Source organism: Lactuca serriola, chromosome 9 (assembly GCF_051521515.1).
Source record: "Lactuca serriola cultivar US96UC23 chromosome 9, Lser_US96UC23_V15, whole genome shotgun sequence".
Taxonomy (NCBI): Eukaryota; Viridiplantae; Streptophyta; class Magnoliopsida; order Asterales; family Asteraceae; genus Lactuca; species Lactuca serriola.
Genome location: NC_136416.1, coordinates 36045222 through 36062691, shown reverse-complemented (window position 1 = coordinate 36062691; position 17470 = coordinate 36045222). Strand labels below are relative to the sequence as shown.

The following is a 17470-nucleotide window of genomic DNA, read 5'->3' as shown; positions in this document are numbered from 1 at the left end:
ATAGTATATGACTTTAATTTTAAAAATTGAAACAAACAAAAAATTGACAAGTGGATAATATTTTTTCAAAAATACCATAAAATGACAAGTATCAAAACTCATAAGAGATGGATATGTGACAAAAAAACCCTTCATTTATTAAGGAGGATTTGATTCTTGGCTAATAGCTTTTAGACTTTGCGAGTTAACTCTTTTAGTTATACTCCATCGATTTTACATGAATATAATGACCTAAATTTCAGTTGAATTATTTTTTTGGTAAAATCTTTCATTATTTTATACTTTTAGTTCTTATCTTTGAAATGTTATAATTTGAACCTTTAACTTCTCCAACTACCATTTACACTATTATTCAGAGTTATTTTTATGATTCATATCGTTCTAACTTTATTATTTATTATTTATATTTTATTTAAATAAGTTTTTTTTTAATTTACTCAAAAATTATAGCCCAAAAAAATTGATGTTACAAATATAGAGGTGATGTGAAATATAGTTTTTGGTGATGACAAGTTGAAACTTTTTCGGATTGATAGATGTGGTGTGATGGATAACAATGGTTGAACATGGTCAACAAGGGGGTTGAGAAGGTGGGTTAGGTCATCCTTTTTATATCAATAAATAAAAAACAATAAAATGATAAAATATAAAGTAGGATTAATATAAAAAATGATAAATTTATCATTTATCATTGATTTAACGGTGGTAGGTAACAGTTAAAAGGATTCTAGTGTCAAAGTTTTGAAATTTGTACTTAAACCGCGAATTTAGCTATAATAGATGGATCATTTCTGTAATATAGTCAAGATTTAGAAAAAAACCAAAATTTCATTTAATGATCCCGAGGATCCACCACACACACACAAAGAAAACGAAGTCACATTACTCTTGTAGTCTTGCTTCTCTATGTAAACTCCCCAAATACTTCCCCACACGGACAAAACCAGTCTCTCGTAGGTTACTAGATAGATTCTAGCAACAGTACCACCTAGCTAGCTAGCTGGCCTGGCTGCTATCACCACTGACATCGTTTACCCTGACTGTTTCGCCTACGACACACAACACCTCCCCTCTGCTTACTGTTTCTCTCTCGGACAACACCACCTCATCTTTAACCCCCTCTCACTATTTCCCTGTTTCTCTCTCTCTGATCATGGCGGAGGGGTTTGAACTGTGTCACATCCCACAGCAAAGCAGAAGGGATAAACTGAGAGTGGTCCTTCAGAACCATCACACCAGTGATCTGCAAGGGTGCGCAGGTTTAGGGAGACTCCCTTTATATGATCAATCTTCCCAGAATTTGTTAGCCTGCGCCAATATCAAATCCTCATTAATGGCTTCTGATAGTAGCAATGCCAGTGATTATATGACTGCGAGAGTAATTATGGATAACATTAGTAATGAATCGTCGGATCTACAGTCTGTCCGTGATTCAGGTAACGATCATTGTAATTTCTTTTACAGACATCAAGACCTTAGGTTCATTCAACATGATCATGATCAGTCTCCATTTCATGGCGGAGATTTTGTTGCTTTATCTCTCTCGTCGCAGTATACCCACAACGGAACTCCTCCTCCTGTAGAGTTGAACTTGCACAGTTATGGTGGTGGAGATGATATCCCGACTGCGGTGATGAACCATGGGCTGTACACAGGCTACGCTTCGATTTTGAAAGGTTCCAAGTTCTTGAAACCGGCGAAACAGCTGTTGGATGAAACGTGTGATGTTGGTTTTAGGTTTTCCGCTGAGAAGTTTCCTGTTAATTGTGGTTTGATCGACCCTCCTCCGTTGGATAACTTGCGAACAAGTGTTGATGATCCCAGTTGTGGTGGCGCATACAAGAGAAAAAGATCCACCCTAATTTCTTTGCTAGACGAGGTAGTTTTTAACCTCCAATTTGAATTCATTAATTATTAGTTTTTAACTTCCGATTTGAATCCATTACTGTGATAGGGTGATTTTCTCAAATTGCAAATTACAATGGTTATGTTTGGTAACTAGTGGGGTGTGTGGTTTATTTTCAAGAGAAAAAGTTTTTTTTTTTAGGAAAAGATAAAAGCAAAACCATGTTTAGTAAAAGCTTTTAAAAGCTATTTTGGAAAAGTCACCAAAATCTGATTTTTTGCGACTTTTCTTTGGCCTTTCAAAAGATAAACCTAACACGCCTGGCTTTAGCTCTTAGTGAGAAGCTAATCCGTAGCTAAGTTATAGGATGGATCAAAACTTACAGATCCTTTTATATTTTTTTGTGTCTACTTCCTTCTTATTTTAGATATGACAAGGGTTATTCAATTTAATTTAAATTTGATTGGATTGTTAAATTTTGTATATTTATAGTCATTTTAATTTTAAATAGATAGAAAGAAAAGTAGGAGTAGGAAGATATTTAATTTTTTCATTGTAAAATGACATATAAAGGTATATAAAAGTATGTTGAAAAATATGTTTAGTATAATATTTAAGGGTATATAAAATAAAATAAAATAAAACTCTATATACTCCTTTTAAAAAAACTAGCTTATCAGCTAATTTTTATTTTGTCAACTATTACAAACTAAAAAAACTCAAAAAATAAGTTACCTATGGGCCAAAACATAGCGAAAGCGTGGTTAACAAACGTTAGAATATAATGATTTACTAAAAAATGTAAAAATAATGCTATAATGAAAGGATTTTGTTATTTCTTGCATTAGTCATTGTTTATATGCAAAGCTTGCGCAAATTATTTAAAAGCAACCTTTAATTATTTACCTTTTATTCAAATTTTTCTGCTTTGATTTTAAGCTTACTTTACTAGATGATGCATATGCATTATTTAATACAAGTTACTTGCTTTAGATGCTAGACTCGAATTCCTTTGAATATATGATTAGTGATACCTTAAATTAGTACAATTCCATTGTTTAGTGCAGATTTATATTAATTAAGTACGATTCCTTTGTTTAGTGGTTTTTTTAAATGCTCAAAAGATAAAGGAGAAAAATAAAATGATTCTCCCTCTTCCGGAAGAAGTTCCTGTTGAATGATTTAAAACTTCTAAAACTTACAAATTTGCAGGGGGGGACATATATATACTTGGTGTTTATAACTTTTTATATAAAGATGATAAATTATATAATTTTAAAACCACTTGAAACCAGCTAAAGAGCTTTTGATGGAGAATATTCTTTTCCATATAGATGAGAATATAGATATGTAAAAGTGCCATTAATGGAGCATACAATGTCACTATCAGTTGATGTTGTTCTTAAAGTGATGGAAAGAATACATCTGAAAAGAGATGATCATTTCTACACTTCAAAAAATGTAAAGAAAGTATTGGGAATAAAGTAAACTTAGAAGAATAACAAGACAAGTTGTCAATCTTTTTGTTTCTTTTCTTCATTTCTGATTTCTTTTTGTTTATTATTTCCATTAAGGTAGACATGGTTTATTTTTTTTCTTCATTTCTGATTTCTTTTTATTTCTTATTTCCATTATACTATAACCTTCCAAATGCCACTTAAACTACAAACAGTTTTTGAATCACATAATTTGGATCAAGAGAATGATCAATATATGATTCAAAGAAATCTTTTGTAAAGAATATAAACCACGTTCATTGCAAATATTTTCTTTTTCTCTTCACAATATCCTTAGTGAGATATTGACTTGTCACATTCAGTAAATCAAGAACGATGCTAAATGTAAGCAGATTGTTAAACTTTAAACAAACACATCACAAGTAATTTCAAAGCAAATTTGGTACTTAACTAAGATCATGATTATATCTAAAGATACTCTTTTTTTTTTGAACAGGTGTACAAGATGTATAAATATTACTACCAACATATCCAAACAATAATCACATCATTTGAAACTGTAGCCGGGCTTAGTAATGCTGCTCCATTTGCAAACTTGGACATAAAAGCAATGTCAAAGCACTTCCATTCCCTTAAAAATGCTATAACTGAGCAGCTACAGTTCTCAGTGAAACCTCATATAAGCTATGGAAAGAAAGAATTCATGGTGTCTGAAAATTTTGAGAAAGGACATTATGGTCAAATGGGATTTGTTGAACATCAGCCTGTTTGGCGTCCCCAAAGGGGTCTCCCAAAGCGAGCAGTCACTGTTTTGAGATCATGGTTGTTTGATCATTTTCTGCACCCGTGAGTCATTTTATTGTTATTGTTAACCAAGATACAAACAAGAAAACATGTACATACATATATTGCAAAAAAAATCATAGGTTAAATAATTAAGCATTGCATATAATGACGGATTGGTGACGAAATCTTTATATTGCATTGTGTTGCTAATCTGTCGTTAATGCATTTCTTGAGGTTCATATATTCCGTAACCCAGAATAAACGATTGTATTCCTTTGTGAAATTGCACAGTTATCCAACTGATACAGACAAGCAGTTGTTGGCTAAACAGACGGGTTTAACTCGAAATCAGGTAAGAGCGTCTTCTATCTCTACAGCATTGAAACATACTTTAGGTCAAATCATTAAAAATTGTAGTCAAAATACAAAAATTCATGTTTAGAATTGGCGCTTGTTGTTCTTACATTGTTGATTAGCCAGGTTTCGAATTGGTTCATAAATGCCAGAGTGCGACTATGGAAGCCTATGGTAGAGGAAGTGCACACGCTTGAAACCAGACAAGCCCACAAATTATCGTCACATATCCAGCAACAGGAAGCTTCCTGTGTCAGCAATTCATTTTCATATCAACCAATGAACCAAGAACCTCCTTCAAAGCGCACTAGAAATGACTTCATGTGTGATAATAAATATAACAATCAACATATAATGGAAGGAAATAATGAGCACATGATGAGCTTTCACAACAATTTGTCAATCCATAATGTAAACAGTCATGCGACTGCAAATCGTGGTGTTCCCTTGACACTAGGCTTATGTCAGAATAACAACATATTCACATTGTCAGAGGCGTTTTCATTGAATGCCGATGGTGGGAGCAGGAGATTTGTTGGTGGTGGTGGTTTGGATATGCAAAACCGGCAGGCGGGGCGAGAACTTATTGGGGATCGGGTTTTGCATGATATTGGTGGCTGATGGTTTAGTAGTCTTTAGAGCTCACTTTGTTACCCACGACATGACATTGTTACATAGGATATGACAAAATAGGAAAGGTTGTAATGTATTTGACGTGGTTTGCAGTTTGTAATGGGGACTCGGATGTCAAATGAAGAAAATTTGGAATTTTTTGTTTCATAAAAAATAGAACAACGTGCCATACATACTTGCTATTGATGTCTAAGGAATGTCATTGTCTTTCGTAATTGAAAATAGTCTTAGCAAATTTGTTTTGTTGATGTTCAATCATATAGTCTACTTGCATTATGTCGTGTCCTCTCTCCTCCATGTAATAAAGGCAAATTCCTCCGGCCCAAATTGATAGTCCATTTTTGAGTTTTGAAGTCTTTTTTCTTCAACTTTGACCTTATATATATATATATATATATATATATATATATATATATATATATATATATATATATATATATATATATATATAATGTTTGATGCAAAATATATAAATGGATTGTATTTTAAATGTTTTTTCATTGTTATAAGTTTTATCAAGTAATATATAATACAAATAAAAATATTTAAGGTCAAAATTAAAGAAAAAAAACTTAATAAGTCAAAAGTGGACTATCAATTTAGAACGGATGGAGTATTTCTAATCTTCTATGTATCTACAATATAATTCAAATGATATAAAAAACCGGAAATTTATAGAAAATTCTCAAATTTTTGGGAAAAAGTTTCAAAAAAATCTTAATTTTTGTTTGAACAGAAAAATCCCGATTATTTAAAATTTTGCTCAAATTAACGAAAAAAAATAATCATTTTTTATACTTGAACAGTAAATAACAGATTATGTAATTTTCTCAAAATAATAGTACTTTTCTGTTGAAAAAGAAAAATTTAGGATTTTTTTAAAACTTTTCTAAAATTTGAGACTTTTCGTTAAATTTCCCATATAAAAACACCTACAATGGTGCGAAAATAAAGATATTAAAAAAGTATTTGTTCATTATATTTTTCAATAAAGAAATTAAAATAGATTTTGTTTATTACAAATGTGTTTTCATCAGTGTTATAAAAATCCTAACTAGGTTCCGATTAATTTATGATTAGTCCTTAGACACTATCTGGATAATTAGAGGACGCCTAACGATTAGTCTTTACCTACATAATGAGTTAAGCAGTAGAAAACGATGAAACTATTAATAGAAACTATTTGAAAAATGATTAATGTTGTGTTAATCATATTAATCTATTTTGTTATGATATTATTAGTATTTACGAACTTTTTTTTATAATAATACTCATATTTAATTTTTTAAAGTTCAACGAAATAATAATTTATAGTTCTTAATTAATCTATTAAGCTCAGTCCACCGATTAGCTAACGTCAAATATTTTTTACGATCTTAGTTTTCATATAAAAGTATATAGGAGCATGTATTTTTTTTACATACCATTGTAACCCACGGGAAGGGGTTTTCCAAAAAGTTATACTTCTATTGAATAGACTACGTAAATGGTCCTTATAGTTTATATAAAATTGAAATTTCAAGTCAAGTCTGGTTTTGTTATACTATTGGTCTTTATGTTTTTATCAATTGCTAGTTTGATACTTTTTTACTTGTTAATAAAAATAAGGGTGAGCAGTGTAATATGATATTTGTTTTCCAAACCGCAACTGCATCACAACTTAAGTGGTTTCGATTTCGATTCTTAAAGTTGTAGAACTGCCTTAAGCAATTCCAATTTCGGTTCTTATTTTTTCGGAACCAATACCTGCGAGGTACCTTTTGGAACTCATACATATAATTTTTCTCGAGTGACCTACATGCTCAATTATACAACATTTTTTAACCCTCTAACTCGAATACAAAGATCACACTTTCATATTCTTTAACCTTTTTTTTACTTCAAATTAAATGTCATGTTATATATAATTAGAGCAATTTTGAGTTTTTAGCTCTTTTAAGAAAAAGACATTGTGCGAAAATTGGTATAAATGGTTGACTTAAATCCTATAAATTCCTTTTGGAGTTTGACTACAGAAGATAATAATAAAATGTGAGGATTTTATACAAGGGTTTTTGATATAAAAATTCTTTAGTTTGACATGTTCTCTTTTTGTGATGATTTTTGGTGTATTAATATTTAATATTTAAGAAATTTTGTTTAGTTTGCACTTTAGCCGGTTTTTACCTTTTACAACATATCACCCTCAACCTATGATGCATTGGTTGCACATTCGTCATCTTGTGTTCCTTCTTTTACCAAAAACTAAAGTTATGGGGAAGAAAGAAATTTGTGAAATTCTAACCCACTACACCCCACCCCACATATTTTTCATGTATAGATTGTTAAACAATAAAATATAAGCTTTACAACAAAATAAAATAAATTAAGCATGGTTAGTCAAACACAAGAGGTCACATACAAAATGGCAACCCCTTACCACTGGGCCAACTTGGTTTTTTTTTCATACTTTGCAGTTAAGTATACCGTATATTTCTTGCTATATGTAAAAAAGTCCAACAACCAATGAAAATATTTTTATATGTTTGAACATATAAAAAAATCTATTTATACATATATAATAGTGTTTATATATAACGTTTTTATATGTTTTTATAAATATAAATAATGTGCTTTATACATAATGTTTTTATTTACAAAAATACATATTCAAATGATAAAATACATATTTAATACATATTTATATATAAACGTTTTAAACATATAAATAACATTTTTATACATATTTATATATAACATTTTTATAACTTTTAAAAAGGTTTCTATGTATAATGTATACATATAAATATGCTAAATTAGTTTAAATATATATATATATATATATATATATATATATATATATATATATATATAAATATTTTTTTTATACATTTAAATATGTTTTTTATATATTATTGGATGTTTTTACATCTTGAAAATAAATTGAATCAAGAGTTCCACAAAGCACAAAGCAAACAGCATTCGGGCATCGAATCACCTCCACTAACACATAAAACCTCTCTAGCACACAACTCCACTCGCTCTATCCACGACTCTAAAAGGAATTACCGACTCAGGCAACCCTACCACTCATAGGTATCTAACTACTCCCTCAGTAGATTCCTCAAATGCACATCTAGGTATCTCCCCTAAATTACTCCTCTAGTCAACGCTCCCTCTAAAAGATTCTTGCTAGATACTCTTACTCAGCACATACACAGAGCAAATAGCAGATAATACCAATCAATAGCATTCCCTAGACTAAGGCATCACAAATCAGGCAACTCTAGCCCTAAATATGAAATACATGGCCTATCCTCTAGCATGTATCCCTAACATCTCATAAATATCTCATAACACAAATAAGTAAGGGTATTTTAGGAAATCACCATTAGGGCTCTGGTTGATTGTACACACTGCTCCAACTCGTTTTCTCTTTAAATTCTAACTCGTTTTAGAAAAATCATTTATTTTTGAAATTTTTTCTCAAATGATCAGTTTGAGTCCAGATATACCCGAGAATACATCTAAATCCCTCAAACCAAGGGTCTAATACCAACTTGTAACGACATAAATTTTCAAACCAAATTTTTCATTTTTAAAACACATAAAAACTCATAATATATTTCTCAAAACAATATTGTGCAAATGTCAACACAGATCCACATAAACTGTCACTATCCCATAATCATCCACAAGGTCTCAAAATCGGTGTGTACAATCAAGCCGGTGTCTTCCCATGATCCTGAGAGGTACCTGAAACACATATCACATAACATGGTAAGCACGAAGCTTAGTGGGTTCCCTAAAATACCATACATATCTCATGAGCCTCTCATGACAATGCTCAAATAAGACCCTCTGGTCAATGTGTCCCAGTGGGACCCTCCAGTTCCACAGCTTGGGTAGACCCTCCGGTCCTAACTCAGTAAGCTCAGAATAATACACAACACAAATCACAAAGACATAATGTAGGATATCATAATACTCAATATAACACATAAGACCCTCTGGTCACACAAAGATTACCACTTTAGGTAAAGTATAATGAGAAGACTCACCTCGTAAGCAAACAAGTAATTAATCTTGTATACGAATCTCGAACTAGCCTCTGCCTAATCACATAGGATAATTATCTCTAATTAACATCTAAGTCACGATTCTAAATAAACTAATTTATTCTCTCTCTCAACCTCTTGGGATGGGTAAAAGACCATTTTACCCCTCCATTGTCCCCATAACCCCTGCCTTGACCAAACCCTAAAGTCAACATAAGTCAACTGTCCATGTTGACCTGACTCGCCGAGTGCATCTATGCGACTCACCGAGTCCACCTTGTTCCTTCAGAACATCGCGAAAACCCAACTTAACTCGTTGAGTTGTCTCATCAACTCACCGAGTTACCCATGTCAAGACTCATCGGGGAAAACCCTAGTCGACTCGTCGAGTCAGCTCATTAACTCATCGAGTCCCTTTAGTCAAATTCTCATTTAGACGTTTTAAGGCAGAACTCATGCCCCATACTCCAGATCTGACTTCCTAAGGCTCGATTATGACGTAAAGCTTCGATCTTTACGGTCATGCATTGCATATTTGCTCCATAATGCCAATTCAAGCTCCAACAAGGTTTAGATGCACAAGATCTTATCTCTAGCTCAACAAAGTTCGGGTCTTTGGACTCAAAAGACTTCCTACACTCGAGATCTAAGATTTCAACCTCAAATCATGCTCAAAGGACTTAAATGACACAAAAGGGATGGGAGAAAACCCTAGAAACTCCCTAAACCAAGATCTCATAAGGAAATGATCAAGTTAGCATCTTTTTACCTCCAACTGAAGCAAAACTCTGATGAACCTCTATATCCAAAGCCTCATCTTGATCCAAGCTTTGATACTCTCATCTTCTCCTTCAAAAGTCCACTAATAACCACAAGATTAGCTCTTCTCTCACTCTCTAGCTCAAGTGGACGATTAGGGTTTCTCTCAAGGGTGTAAGGTGACTGGTGAGGCGGAAATGAGGGATTAAGGCCCCTTCAATATGTCACAAACCCGAAAAATTAGGGTTTCCCCGCACAGCCCCTACTCTAAAAGTCTTGCGTCCAATTAGTCTCTACTCGACGAGTTGGTGCTCCCTAACTCGTCGAGTCTCCCTGTTCTCATGAATAAAATACATTAACTAAGACATCTGGGAGTCGGGATGTTACATCTTAGGCCCTTTTTTCTCCATCCCTCACGGGGCAGGAACCGAGCCGGAGACATATCACAACATATACCTTAATTATTTTCTACATCTTTGTTACTTGTAACTTATCAGGCCTCTTTCTCAGTCAAAAAAGTATACAATTGAAATTTTTTAACAATCATCATGTTAAAATGAAAGCCAAACACATTCTAACGTAAAGTGCAAAATGGGTAGCTCCATTCCCATAATTTTTTATTTCACTGAGTATCACAACCTTGTTGGAGCACTGTAATATCTTACTTTTACCATACTAGATCTCACATATGTTGTGTAGAAAAATTGTCTTTTATGGATGATCCTTGTGAAACACACTTTGTGTTGTTAAAACATAGTCTTCATTGTGTTCAAGATAGGGGTATCAATTGATGACACGACACGAAACGAAATTGTGAAGAAATTAAAATTTGAATTTGTGTTCGTGTTCAAAATTCAACACGAAATGGACACGATTTAGCAATTGTTTGTCATTGCTTCGTGTTTTTCGTGTTATAAATGATTCAATATTAGTTAAATAAACAAATTGTTGTTTTATATAATTTTTGTCGTGTCATGTTGTTTTGTCGTTTTTTAACCCCTTCATTTCATGTTAATTAAAAAAAATACAACATCATGTCGTGTCATATTCGTATTACATAAAACCTCATCGTAGCATGTCGTGTATGAGAAAAACATGGCATGATTGCCCGGTTCCCCACCCGTAGTTCAAGGCACTCTTGATTACAACTTACAAATTCACACAACCACTTAATCCTATCATGTTGCATATTAGGATGATGGGTGGGGAAGTTGCCTAGATGCTCGTTAATCCACATCCAACTATTATGTTTTTCTAAGTAGTAACCTTATCTCATGAACATCCAAGTGGCAAACTGTTATTGATCCTCTAGAACACCTGGAGAATTCGAACAATGTCGGATTGGGATGCAAGAGTAGAATTCTTTAGGTAGAAACACCATTTTGAGAAACCCTTGACTTTGTCGTGAGCCTGATGGATATTAGACAAATTTCTTCGTCTAGAGGATAAAAATCGCGATTTATCCGATTTTTCGAAGATTTTTTGTTTTTTAACAGTTTCGGACCTTTTCGTAATTTATTTATTTACTAGCGCGGCTAGGGTTTTACTATTTAAGGACCCATTCATTATTTCTTTGAAAGCAATTTTTTGATCATTAATAAAATCGAAGGCTCTTCAAATTTGTCAATCTTCAGTGTTTGATGAATCAACGAATTTTGAGTATTGTCTTCCTGTTTTTTCACGCGTGTTGCATCAGTTATCTCCCGATTGTGTGTCGAGACAGAATACTAGGTTGTTACTAACATTGTTGCGGAAACATGTCGGCTCCACAATCTTCTTTGAGAGTTGTACTCTGCTCCACCCAAAGTCACAGGTGTCTATTGAACATTGTTGAGTTCAAGTTTTTCATTTTTCTTCCATTTCTCATTATACATATATCTTCACCAAAGGGCGTTCATCATCTCTATTTCACAAGTTTTTGTCCATTTTAAATGTCCGGACAAAATCTCCTGTTAAAATTGTGGGGGGGTTGGTGTATAGAGATTTCTATGCATTTTTAGTGTAAGCCCACTTCCGGGCCTGTGTTTTCTTTAGCCCGTGATGCCTGATTGTAATGAATGTATATTTACATTAATGCACAATATCTATTAGTGGGAAAAATATTGTCCAGCACAATCTATTTATGTAGGTAGATGATGGCACCATTTATGTGTCTATCTATTTGGAAGTTGGAACAAAGGAATATGATGTGAACCAAGATGGAAACAGATTAGCATCGTTTGATTAGGGCCAATCTTTTTTGTACTGAGATGCAGCAAAGCATCTGGAATGGTCATGTTGTGTACAAAAGCAGTCAAGGGAAGTAGTATCATTAGGAAAATAAAGGAAGGTTCTCACCACATAATTGGCTGTAGAAGAACAGAATCAACTAGATATGCTTCTTTTCATCTTAATGAAGCACATTATTATTCATATCTGCATGGAACACAAACCTACTCCACTAAAGTTGATGTTTTAAATTTGATGCTATTATTAATAAAATACATAAAATCATGGTTAGATTTTCATGTCTATTAAATTTTTTAGATTTTATTGTAAAAATAATCAGTTACATATTATATTATAATAAGCTAATTAATAATAATTATTGTATTCAATCAGGTGCAATATATTGTATCCTAACATCATATTCCTTTTTATATATATATATATATATATATATATATATATATATATATATATATATATATATATATATATATATATATATATATATATATCGTACTTATATTTCTAGAATCATATTGATGCATGTAGCCTTTTCTCCAATGAGATGCAATTTAACAATTTTAAATCCTCGTGATATATTATGATATCTGATTAAATATGTAAGGCTGGAGGAAGTGGTGCCACCGAAACCGTATTCCCTTCGTTGCCACATAAGCGCCACGTTATTTTTACCACAAAAGTACAGAGTGGTGCCACACTTTATTTTAAAAAAAAATTAAATAAAAACTTTAACTTCTTCCCACCCAATCACAAGTCGCGACCATTTTTTGCCGCACTGAGGTTTGAACCGCACCAAACCCCACCCAGGGGGCGGTGTTCGCTGCTTATGTGACGAAACCGCACTTCATGTAACCGCACCACACCCTCAAGCCTAACTAGTTAATTTATGTAAGGCATGCAAACGAAAATAGTTATAGAAGTTGATTGCCATGGGGCGAAGGAGGGAGGGACAAAGTGGGTAGCTGGGTCAATTTTTTTTTATTATGTTATATGTGTATATATATTTATTTAAAAATAAAAAACTTATAATAACGATAATAACCTTTTTTTTCTCGGGCATTTATGAAAATTTAATTCCTCAAAACTATTGCCATGAGATTTCACTAATCTAAACATCTAAACATCTAATATAAATTTATCATAACCTTGGGTTCGATAATAACAAAGATAAAAACTATGCTTTATATCATTTTATTTTACAACAAATCATGTAAAATTTGATCTTGTTTCATGTTTAATTTATAATCATTTTGAAGCACAAATACGATATTTTTGCTCTTTTTTCTCATAGTGTGCTCCTGTTTTCTTATTTTTTAAGCATAGGCGTCTTCTACGTGGTTGAATTTGGAAAAAAAGTTGGGTTACAATATTCCTACTAGTCTACCCGATTTGTATCAATCAAGAGGAAACCAGAAACCATGTTTTCGTACGTGGTGGAATGTCGACTGTGCTAACCTTCGTCTAGGTGATCTGGAAATGTTGGATCATTGTAACTCTTGGGATGTGGTGTCTCACATCTTAATTTCTTGCGAAGGAGATTCAACTCCTTCCATTTTTTTGGATTAATAATCAGAAAGGGTCCTCTCTCAATCGACTTAACTTTTTTTTTTTTTTTGTATATGATCCTGTCGTTCCAAATATAAAATATAAACTAATAATTTACTATAAAAGCATTATCATGGTTTTTTCATCAAAAGCGTAGGACTTTGCACCAAATTTGCTTACATAATTCAGGGTAGAAGGGACCACATTTTGATCCTTATACTATGGAGAGGATTATAAATAGATCCCCATCACTCCACTTATGCGCATCACTTCTTCCTTCGCCAACTTGTCTTCTCTACCAATCTCTAAATAGCATTAAAGATCTTTCCCACCAAATTTGATATATTGGGCTAGGGTCAAGTAATCTGCATCCTGAGGTTTAGTTACAAAAATTCTGAGGTTTAGTTACAAAAAGTCCGATTGGTTAACTAGTCCTTGGGATGCAGATTACTTCTTCCTCAACTCCAATCCATATTTCCATCCACTTTATTCACCAAACCTGTCAAAAGACAATTTTGGTTGGCTTTTAGCTAGTTTTATTTCCTTAAATGGCCTTCATTTTGCAAAACTTAATTGATGCAGGGTTGAGAAAATACTCCAAGAATGAGGACTGATATTTGACCCTATGGGAAACATGTCAGTGATTTCTTTATGCCAAATCATGCAGATTGGCTGGATTATTCGAGCAGAATACTGAGAAAGGTATACATGTACTCTTCCTGATCAAACACGTAAACTGTAAATTCCCTCTTTCCTTATTTCCCACTCTTGTTGACCTTGATGCGGATCTTGTTGTGGCCGACTCTTCTAAATAACTATGTCTACGTACGAAGTAAGGAATTAAGGTGATGCTATATATACTTGAACCTATAGACCTAATTTATGAACTTTCATCTACTTACAAATAGGGGAAGTATGTGCAGACACAAGATGAGAAGAGTGAAAACTCAACCATGCGAATGAACAATGGTTGGTGTCAACATTCATTTTGACATAAGCATCTCGATCATTCATTAAAAAGACTTATTAACTTGTGTTTGCATAAATGATGTCTGTACGGTGAAAAGATATCAGGCTTTTTATCTGTATTTAGAAAGAAAGCGGGATGTTATGCAGGCTTGGGTAGCGAAGCCGAAAACCATGTTATATGATCGTTTTCTTGCTACATGTATGCATGCATCTGTACGAGTCCATAATCTATTATGATATTATCTCATATTGTTCTTTACTCCTTTTACCAACTTACGCCAACAATATTTTAAAAATCTGATTAGTTCAAGTCTATTCATTGCAACATCTTGGGATTAGCACAATCACCAACATGTCATCATCATAGGCCTCCTTTGTTATGCACCACAGAATATGACAAGTTTGTCATCACTATACTAGGATTGGAATAACTAGACAAACTTTCAATTATTTTTTTTATCCAAAATGGTGGAACAATATGACACTACAAGAAAGTAGAGCATTACCGGCGACAAACGTCGTCGTTAAAAGAGCGACTTGTCGCCGCGAATAGTATTAGCGGCGACGTGTCGCCGCTAAAAAGTCGACGCTGATGTTTTGTCGCTATTAATCAAACTGTCGCCGCTAATGCGTGTCTGTCGTCGCTAAAACCTGTCGCCGCTAATAAGCACACGTCGCCGCTAAAGACGTGTCGCCGGTAATAAGCTATTGTCGCCACTAAAGGTGTCGCCGGTATTGGTGTTTTTCTTATATATATATATATATATATATATATATATATATATATATATATATATATATATATATATATATATATATATATATATATATATATATTTCACTTTAAAATTAAAAAAAAAAAAAAAAAACTGGTATGATATTAATTAATCTAATCCGACATCATTCCATTCCAAAATATTAATACAATATCCGTTTAAAATACTCGTCTGATTTAACATAGAACAAAATATCGAAAATACTAGTCTAAAATACTTGCACAAATAAAACATAAAAAAAATCCTACAACTATCTACTCGTCATCATCGCTCTCCTCGTTTCCTCCGGTTTCATTTCGTTGTGGCAACGAACGAAACCAATCTTCAAGTGCAGCACTACATGTCGGATCTTTTAACATTGTTTGAAGCATTTCCAACTACAAATAAAACAACATAGTCTTATAAGTAAACTAGCATTATAACATTCTATATACAAAATATACATTCCACATATTGGGTATAAAACATTATAACATTGTACTATAACTAACAATTACCAAATTTTGAAACTATTACTAAACCAACAATTATCAACATTTTAAACAATTACCAAAATTAAATAATCTTGTCACCTGTGATTGTGGTGGTGGTTGTGTCATTGGTTGTTCCTGATCGTACATCGACAAAACCGTAGAAGGTTTACGCCCGATGCCTCTGATATGGCCACGTCGAACACCCAATATTTTTTCAAAACAATTTTGTGTATCCTTTGGTGTTAGACCGCTGGCTTCAGAGGAAGCTTGAGTTTGTTGACTGATCTCAAAGAGTAAAGCATTCTGTATTTTCAAAAAAGAAATAAATATAATAAAATTAAGATTACTAACTACCCTTTGACGATATAAGCACTTATATGAAAATACAAATTAACCACTTACGTATTGTTGCTCGACTGCAGGACTACTAAACACCCCTTGGCGATCAGTATTGGCCTTACGAAATGCTTCGATTCGAGCGATGTCCTATTTAACATTAAAAATTAGATTAATTATAATTTAAATAAACAGTTAAATATATCATTGCTTACTTCTTTGAAACAGGCATTGCTATATGAGCACGATCCCCCTCTGTTTACAACTTGTTGTTGTGCACGGACTCCTTTGTTTGACGCCGAACGCTTTAGAAATTCAGGAGTTTGAAAATGCTCGACTGCTTGCGCCCAATTTTCACGTGACATACCATCGAGGGGGTTGGCTAATGCCCTTGGGATATCTGTAAGCCCCCCGACATTCTGAAAATAAGTATGCGCTTTATTTTTTCGTCCTCTATAAATTCTTTGCAAGGTCGCGTCAATGCTCTGCAACAACTGAGCACGCTCGGGATCCAAGTTAACCTTATCTAAATCAAACTTATTCTACAAATACAAAAAAGTTAGTTAGTTAAATACCAATTAGAACGAAATTTAAAATATTGTCCAAGTTACTTTTAAATGAACCACTGTGGCATTCCTTAAAGCGGGGGAAACATTCTCCCAACCAGATACGTTCAAAGGGATGTTCATCCATATATACTTCCCAATCTCACGGGTAAACCAATTACCATGGTTCCCGACAAGGGAATATGTCAGCTCCCTATCGAAATCCAAATCTACAGGTTTTCCCTTGTTTGCCCGTATTATCTTTGATAATTGAATGTTTTTTGCTAGGCCTCTTTTTTTCTTAGGGAGCTCAGCTGAAAAATATAATTAAAAATATTAGTCATGATAACTTATAATAAATGGATAAAAATATCTAACAAATATATCATAATAAGACTTACCATCTTGTTCGTGTTGACCACGAACAAAGCCTCCGGGAGGTGGTGGATCCCCGACTCCATCACCTCCATGTCCTAAGCCCATAACATCCGCCATCACGTAGAAGAATATCGCCCAACTAAACCCCATATATAGCCTGCAAAATTACAATATGAATAGAATTTACACATATTACATATAGTTTTTTTTTCCATATATAGCCCATAACATTGTAGTTTCCAAATTGCATACAAATACATACACAATATAACATCATACTTTTTTTTCCATTAATATTGCATCCTACTTTTTGTTCAATTTTTTCATGAACTAATTCATTATACAAA

At 33.1% G+C, this 17470-nt stretch overlaps 1 protein-coding gene across 1 annotated transcript; it reads left to right on the top strand.

Annotated features, from left to right (window-relative positions):
• The first annotated feature begins 861 nt into the window (after positions 1-861).
• Positions 862-5247, top strand: RPL (POX (plant homeobox) family protein). Its single transcript, XM_079020139.1, has 4 exons — positions 862-1879; positions 3800-4149; positions 4381-4441; positions 4570-5247. Exons 1-4 carry the CDS (start codon positions 1154-1156, stop codon positions 5062-5064), a joined length of 1632 nt encoding a protein of 543 aa, XP_078876265.1. The 5' UTR covers positions 862-1153; the 3' UTR covers positions 5065-5247.
• Positions 5248-17470: the final 12223 nt, after the last annotated feature.